General features: G+C 53.0%; 1 protein-coding gene across 1 annotated transcript in view; it reads left to right on the forward strand.

Annotated features, from left to right (window-relative positions):
• AKT2 (v-akt murine thymoma viral oncogene homolog 2) overlaps positions 1-7,567 on the forward strand; it is a 13,182-nt gene extending 5,615 nt beyond the window's left edge. The window contains exons 6-12 of the mRNA XM_015407658.1: positions 30-95; positions 209-277; positions 2,445-2,567; positions 3,188-3,316; positions 5,203-5,417; positions 7,000-7,087; positions 7,457-7,567. Of these exons, the coding sequence (XP_015263144.1) occupies positions 30-95; positions 209-277; positions 2,445-2,567; positions 3,188-3,316; positions 5,203-5,417; positions 7,000-7,087; positions 7,457-7,567 (801 nt within the window). The remainder of the gene's footprint in view (positions 1-29; positions 96-208; positions 278-2,444; positions 2,568-3,187; positions 3,317-5,202; positions 5,418-6,999; positions 7,088-7,456) is intronic.
• The last annotated feature ends 165 nt before the right edge of the window (positions 7,568-7,732 follow it).

Consider the following 7,732-nt stretch of genomic DNA (forward strand, 5'->3'; position numbering starts at 1 on the left):
CCCCCCCCGCCGCCGCCGCCGCCTTCAAGGACGAGGTGGCCCACACCGTCACAGAGAGCCGAGTCCTGCAGAACACCAGGCATCCTTTCCTCACGGTACGTGGATCGGGGCCCTGGGTCAGGAGGAGGGCTGGGGGGGGCCAGGTTTCCATCGCCGCGGCTGCGGCTGCTGCTTCCCAGTGATGACTCGGCTCCTTCCCTCCCCCCAGGCACTGAAATACGCATTCCAGACCAACGACCGCCTCTGCTTTGTCATGGAGTACGCCAACGGAGGGGAGGTAGGCGTCCTTCTCACATCCAGTTGGTGAATCCGACCCAGATAGTTCTCTAAGGACCGTTCGTTTAAACTGTTTGGCCTCAGATCTCTTCTGGATCCACCAGGTTGCTTGTAACCCTTCATTTTGGTAGTACACATGAATTGTGAGTTCTGTTCTTAGAGAACTAAGACTAGCAAAACAGGCAGAAAACTTGAGAGATTCAGTTATTTCTTATGGGGGGAGGGAATAATTTTATTTTTCTTAGGCAAAACGTTAGAAAATACAAGCATGTAAAAATTAGCCCTTAACAACTGCAAAAACACGTGCCGGTAAAGTCAGATCTCCCCGCATTTCTCAACCATGTTTGAATAAGGAAAATTTAAAGCAAACGCAGATTTCAGGTTAGGTGGATTTTAGTCCAGCAGCACCTTAGACCCCAGCAAGATTTTTTTTGTGGGGGGGGGGGTGTAAGTTTTCCTGAGGTGCTCCTGGACTCGAACCCAACTCTCTTGCTGCAGACGGACATGGCTACTTTCTGAAGCAGGTTTCAGATTATTATTTTAAACTGCTTTTAGGAATTTTTCCGTAAACCCAAGTCACATACACGACCAGAAATCTCACCTGATACCTTCTGAGAATTCCATTCAGAGAAATCTGATTCGTTTGCTACATTAGGATGTCCATATAGAAAAAATACCAGTCCTATCTTATGCTGAATTTTTCTAACTCCAATGTATGACCCATTTTATTTACTTATCTACATACCTTTATTGGCATAACAGAACTATGGCCAGGGTGCTAGTACAGAACTGAAAATCAGTAGGTCTTTGACTTTGAGACTTTGAGAGCCAGTTTGGTGTAGTGGTTAAGTGTGCGGACTCTAATCTGGGAGAACAGGGTTTGATTCCCCACTCCTCCACTTGCACCTGCTGATGTGACCTTGGGTCAGTCACAAGCTCTGGCACAGCTGTCCTTGAAAAAGAGCAGTTTGTGTCAGAGTTCTCTCAGCCCCACCCACCTCACAGGGTGTCTGTTGTGGGGAGGGGAAGGGAAAGGAGTTTGTAAGCCGCTCTGAGACTCCAAGTGAAGGGCGGGGTAAAAATCCCAACTCCTCCTCCTCCTCCTTCTTCTTCTCCTCCTCCTCTTTCTCCTCCTCTTCTTCTTCCTTCTTCTTCTTCTTCTTCTTCTTCTTCTATACTTCAGCTAAACAATTAGCCACAATTTCAAGTAACATCTGGAGTGGAGTCACTCAGGAGATGACGACATTTACGTTCATTTGTCAAACGTCTTTTTGACTGTAATACATTGAAACGTATTTTTTCCCCCGAATCAACTCATAAAAAAATAACCCAAAATTACGTGGTTACTTGAGTCCAAGGAATTTAGACCGCAGGGAGAAATCCAGCCCTGAAGAGAAGAGTGTCGGTAAGGACCAAGAAGCCTCTCAGAAGGGAAGGCATTCAGTCTGGATCTTCAGGGTTATACAGATAGTGAGCCATCCTACCTGGCTGACGGTCAAGCCCCCAACACTGTGGGAGAGCAGATGTCAGGTCGGGCAGAACAGAGTTTATGCTGTTCGATATCATCTAGGTAGATAATCAGTTCTTAACTATGGGTGAGATAATCTAGCAGACGGGTCTGACGGACCTGCTCATTCGCCTTTTTACAAGCAAGCTTAGAAGGCCAAACCTAACTCTGAATCGGTGAAACGGCAAAAGAACCCTTTGACGTCCCTGTAGCTGTTCCAGCCAGTTGTCAGAGGTAAAAGGAAAACCTCATCCAATCAGAGAGGAGCTTGATGGAAGCGCCGTGCCAGAGATCAGCGAGGAAACCCCTGAGGTGGTCAGGATCCGGCTGGGCTTCTCGGAGAGGCTCGGGGGGGGGGGGGGGGGCCACGCTGGCAGGTTGTGCCCCAACCAGCGATCCCTCTGAGCTGAGTGAGTGTGAGCTAGCTGACACTTTTCGAGCCTCCAACTCACACATTTTTGTCCTCGCTCAGGAAGGAGCAGACGAATGGCTGCAGGAGCCCAGCCCCTCGCTCACAACTTTAGTCAGAAAGGGCAATAATACATCAGTTCAGCTGATTCATACTACTAGTTAGGGTAGTCATACCAAATGCTTGGTGGCGGCTTTTGCCCACCTGCCCTGCTGCTCACGAAGCACCTCTCTGCTGTCTCCCTGCCTCCAGCTCTTCTTCCACCTTTCCAGAGAGCGGGTCTTCACCGAGGACCGAGCCCGTTTCTACGGGGCCGAGATCGTTTCTGCCTTGGAGTACCTCCACTCCCGGGACGTCGTTTATCGGGACATCAAGGTAATGCTGGGGGGGGGGGTGTGCTCTGGCAGGCGCCCTCCGGTCCTGCTGTGGCAGCCGACATCGCCGCTCTGAGCCACAGCCACACAACTGCGGGGGCTACCCAGCCTTCCTGGAGGCGTTGGGGGGGGAGGGGGGGGTGTTCCTTCACAGCAGCCCACCCTGCCCGGTCCTGTCTCTGGGAACCAGAGCTGTAGTCGTGGCTTTGGGGTCCATCCCCCCCCCCCCCGGCACTCTCAAGTTTTCCTCCCCACGTTACTGTTGCCTTTGGGTGGGTGTAGCTTATCTGGGTGGTCGCTTGGCAGCAGGCAGTTTGGTGTAGTGGTTAAGTGTGCGGACTCTAATCTGGGAGAACCAGGTTTGATTTCCCACTCCTCCATGTGCAGCTGCTGGTGTGACCTTGGGCAAGTCACAGTTCTCTCATGAGCAGTTCTGGAAAGAGCTCTCCCAGACCCGCTTACCTCACTCGGTGTCTGTTGTGGGGAGGGGAAGTGAAAGGAGTTTGTAAGCTGCTCTGAGTGAAGGGGGGGGGTATAAGTCCAATCTCTTCTTCTTCTTCTTCCTCCTCCTCCTCCTCCTCTTGTGCTTGGTGGGTGCCGAACACCTTTCGTTCCTTCCAGCTGGAGAATCTCATGCTGGACAAAGACGGACACATCAAAATCACGGACTTTGGGTTGTGCAAAGAGGGCATCACCGACGGGGCCACCATGAAGACCTTCTGTGGGACGCCGGAGTACCTGGCCCCAGAGGTAGGGCAAGTCCCTGCAGGTCGTGCAGCTGGCCGGTCCAAAGCGACCCAGAGAAGGGAGGGGGAGACCCCTGTGGCCGCTGCTGCAGCCTTCCACCCGGCTAGCTCAGCGGGAGCGCATCCGCTCTGTGCATGGAAGGCCCCCTCGGCCGCCCCCGGCAGCTTTGCCAGTTAAAAAGGGCCAGGCGGAAGGGGATGTGGAAGGTCTCCGGTGGGGGCTAGGGAGAGCTGCTGCTGGTCAAGAGCTGACCCACCCCCACCCCCCGGGGCCTGATTTAGCAAAAACTGCGTCGTGAGCGAAACAGGGCTGGTAGCGAGTCTACATTTGACTATTGCATAAATCAAGATTATTTCCATAACCTTGTGAAAATCTCAGAATGAATTATTTTACACTATATATAAACTGTATTTTCAGAATAATTTAAACATTGGAAGAGAAAGCAGGAGCCCATTCAAATTTTATTACTCAAAACGTTGTCCTCTAGAGAGGGGTAGACCAGGACTCTGGGGAACAGGTCTCTTCCCACCCCTTTCCATGGCATTGGTAGTCTTGAGCTCCGGAGAACACGGTCTCCCTGCCCCAGACCTTTAGAAAACATGCCAGCATTTAAAGGGGTGGGGTGGGGGGAACTCTTGCACTCTGCTTTGAGTTTTTCTTAGTGACATGTGACAACCAGCATTGCAGGTCAAGTTATAGGAGAGGAGGAACTGTCGCCGTCAGAACGCTGCCTAACCCCAACGAACAGGAAGTGGCTTAAATGTTATCAGCCTACCCAGACTACTTATTTATTCAGATATTTGTATCCCACTTTCCCCTCTGGCTCAAGGCAGCTTGCTAGTCATCCTGAGAAGCATAATTCGGCTGTGGGGGGAAGAAAACAACAACGGTGATTCTGGCTCCATTGTAGCCTATGGAGACCATTATCGTCAGAGCCCCATAGGCTATAATGGAGAATTGATCTGGAGGGGACTGTTTTTTGAGGTAGAGGCACCAAATCTGCAACATAGCTGCTGGTGCCTCCTCAAAAAAAAAATCCTTAAAAATATTGGACCAGGAGGTCCAATTCTATGGGCCCCATAAGGAGGTGCCCCCATTCTCCATTGTTTCCTATGGAGGGGGGGGGAGTGTTGTGAGTTGAAGCTGAAATCCTCTGAGCTGGTCTCTAAGATGTGCGCCAGTGCTCTCTGGCGCAGCTTAGAGGGAGCTGTGCCCCTGGTGGAGGTTAGAAAGCTGCCCTGCTCTGCCCTGGGTGCATACACACACACAAACACACACACACACCCTCACTAAATAATGCACTTTCAGTGCACTTTGCAACTTGATTTTACTGTGTGAAGTGGCAATATGCACTGGCAAACAGTTGCTGAAGTGGGTCGAAGCAGCATCATGTAGCAGGTGTGGAAGCGTCCTGTGCCCACCAAACAGCCCAGCGGCCTGGCTCTTTGGGTCTTGAGCAGTCTCTTAAGCTGAGTTAGTGTGAGCTAGCTCACAGTTTTTTAACCCCCAGCTCACACATTTTTGTCTTAGCTCAGGAAGGATGGCTCCTAGAGCAAACTAATTGATGCAGCAGCCAAATGGCTCGCTCACAACTTTAAGGCCAGGAGCTCACAAAGTAGGATTTTTGCTCACAAGACTCCCCAGCTTAGAGGGAACATTGGTCTCAAGTGCTAAAGCCGTATCTCTGAGGAGCTCCAGGGTCAGAAAGCTGACCAGGACCTTTCCAGGGTGTCTGAGTGCAGATGGGCAGAGAGAGCTGGCAAGTTGCAGCCAAAGCACTTCAGTGGGGGGGGGGGACACCCGAATTGTTCCCCTATTTCTGTCTCTGCTGCCCTCCGCCTTGAAGTGCTGCAAATACCTTGCTCCTCTCCTCCTCCACCCCGCTGCAGGTGCTGGAAGACAACGATTACGGGCGGGCCGTGGATTGGTGGGGCCTGGGTGTGGTCATGTACGAAATGATGTGTGGGCGCCTCCCCTTCTACAACCAAGACCACGAGCGCCTCTTTGAGCTCATCCTCATGGAGGAAATCCGCTTCCCGCGCACGTTGAGTCCGGAGGCCAAGGCCCTCCTGGCCGGACTCCTCAAGAAAGACCCCAAGCAGAGGTGAGGTTCGCTGTCCTCAGGGTTGGGGTGCTCTGGGGCGCCTTTGAGGCCAGGTCTGAGTTCAGAACAGCTCTAGAGCATGACCAGCATTAACCAAACAGGTGGATCCAAAATTTTATCAGAACTGCAGTCAATTTTATCAGCCCCTCCAGTCCAACACTCTGGGTCGCACAGTGGCCAGAAATACCAGGGGCCATCAGGAGGTCCAGCAGTGGGGCCAGAACTCCAAAAGCCCTCCCACTGTGCCCCTCCCCAAGCACCAAGAATACAGAGCATCACTTAACCCCAGACTGAGAGTTCCTGTCTATACCTTGTGGCTAAGAGCCACCGATGGACCTCTGCTCCATATAAGAACATAAGAGAAGCCAATGTTGGATCAGGCCAATGCCCCATCCAGTCCAACACTGGCCAAAATTATCAGGGGGTCCAGCAGTGAGTCCAGAACTCCAGAAGCCCTCCCACTGTTGCCCCCTCCCCTCCAAGCACCAAGAAGACAGAGCATCCCCTGCCCCAGACCGAGAGTTCCTATCTGTACCTTGTGGCTAATAGCCACCAATGGACCTCTGTTCCATATGTCCATCCAATTCCCTCTTGAAGCCGTCCATGCTTGTAGCTGCCACCACCTCCTGTGGCAGTGAATTCCATGTGTTAATCACTCTTTGGGTGAGGAAGGACTTCCTTTTATCTGTTCTAACCCGACTGCTCAGCAATTTCACTGCGTGCCCACAAGGAATTCTTGTATGGTGAGAAAGGGAGAAAAGAACCTCTTTCTCGACCTGCTCTGTCCCATGCATAATCTTGTAAACCTCGATCATGTCACCCCTCAGCCATCGTTTCTCCCAAGCGAAAGAGCCCCAAGCGCTTCAGCCTTTCTTCACAGGGAAAGTGTTCCAGCCCTTTGATCATTCTAGTTGGCCTCTTCTGCACTTTTCCCAATGCCGTAATATCCTTTTTGAGGTGTGGTAACCAGAACCGTACACAGGACTCCAAATGAGGTTGCACCATCGATTTATACAGGGGCATTATTATGATACTGGCTGGCTTGTGTTCAGTTCCCTATTCACGACTGCCTCTCGTGGGGTTTTGAGGGCAAGAGACATCCAGTGGTGGTTGGCCGTTGCCTGCCCCTGCGTAGCAACACTGGCCTTTCTTGATGGTCTCCCATCCAAGGACTAACCAGGGCCGACCCTGCTTAGCTTCCGAGATCTGGTGAGATCTTGCTGGCCTGGGCCATCCTGGTGAGGGCAGTGGTACATTCCGTGGTGGTGTTGAATTCCCAGTTAAGCGTGTCTGTTGCAAAGGTTGTGTTGGGTGGGTTTCAGGGAGCCTTACTTGTTTTAATTTTTGCCCTATTCTGTTGGGGGCTGGGGGAAATGTCGGGCGCCCCCTTGTTCCCCACGCCAGTGCCCAGCGTTCATCCGGTTGGGCCTGGGGAAGGCGACACCCCCACCACCAGTGCTTGTTTGTATTGCTGTTGTTCGTGGTCCGTTGGGCAGAGATGCTTCCCCATGAGTCTTGGACTCCCGGTCGCCCCCGGATGCGCTCCCGGGTAGCGGGGAACCAATTCCTTTCCCTGTTGCAGGCTCGGCGGAGGCCCCAACGACGCCAAGGAAGTGATGGAGCACCGGTTCTTTGCAGCCGTCAACTGGCAAGACGTGGTTCAGAGAAAGGTGAGGGGCAGGAGGGTGCCGGCTTCCCCCTTCCCTGCGCGGGGCTGTAGCTGGCCTGACTCTCCTCTGCTTCTCAGCCCTTTGTGTGTGCTGCTGGGCAGGGGGGCGGGGGGCGGCAACTCACAACCAATGCTCCCCCTTAGCTGTGGAGTCCTGTGAGCAAAAATTCTGCTTTGTGAGTTACTGGCGTTAAAGTTGTGAGCGAGCGATGCAGCTGCTGCATAAATTAGTGTGCTCTGGAGCCCTCCTTCCTGAGCTACGATAAAAATCTGTGAGCTGGAAGCTAAAAAACTGAGCCAGCTCACGCTCACTCAGCTTAGAGGGAACGCTGCTCACGTCGAGCGAACCGGGCCTCTTCTCCCCTTCCAGCTCATCCCCCCCTTCAAGCCCCAGGTGACCTCCGAAATCGACACCCGGTACTTTGACGACGAATTCACGGCTCAGTCGATCACCATCACCCCACCTGACCGATGTGAGTAGGAAGCAGACTGTGGGTCGTCGCCCCCACTGTCTGGAAGTCTGGCCAGCCTCTGTTCCCTGGTGGGTGTTGGGTCTGGGGCCCGCCCGGGGCTGGTTCTTGCCCGCCCTGAGTGGAGGGTGTGTGTGTGTGTGTGAGCCTGGTTACCTGCCCTCTCCCTCCCCCCC

This window comes from Gekko japonicus, unplaced genomic scaffold, assembly GCF_001447785.1.
Source record: "Gekko japonicus isolate JY-2015 unplaced genomic scaffold, Gekko_japonicus_V1.1 scaffold1471, whole genome shotgun sequence".
Lineage (NCBI taxonomy): Eukaryota > Metazoa > Chordata > Lepidosauria > Squamata > Gekkonidae > Gekko > Gekko japonicus.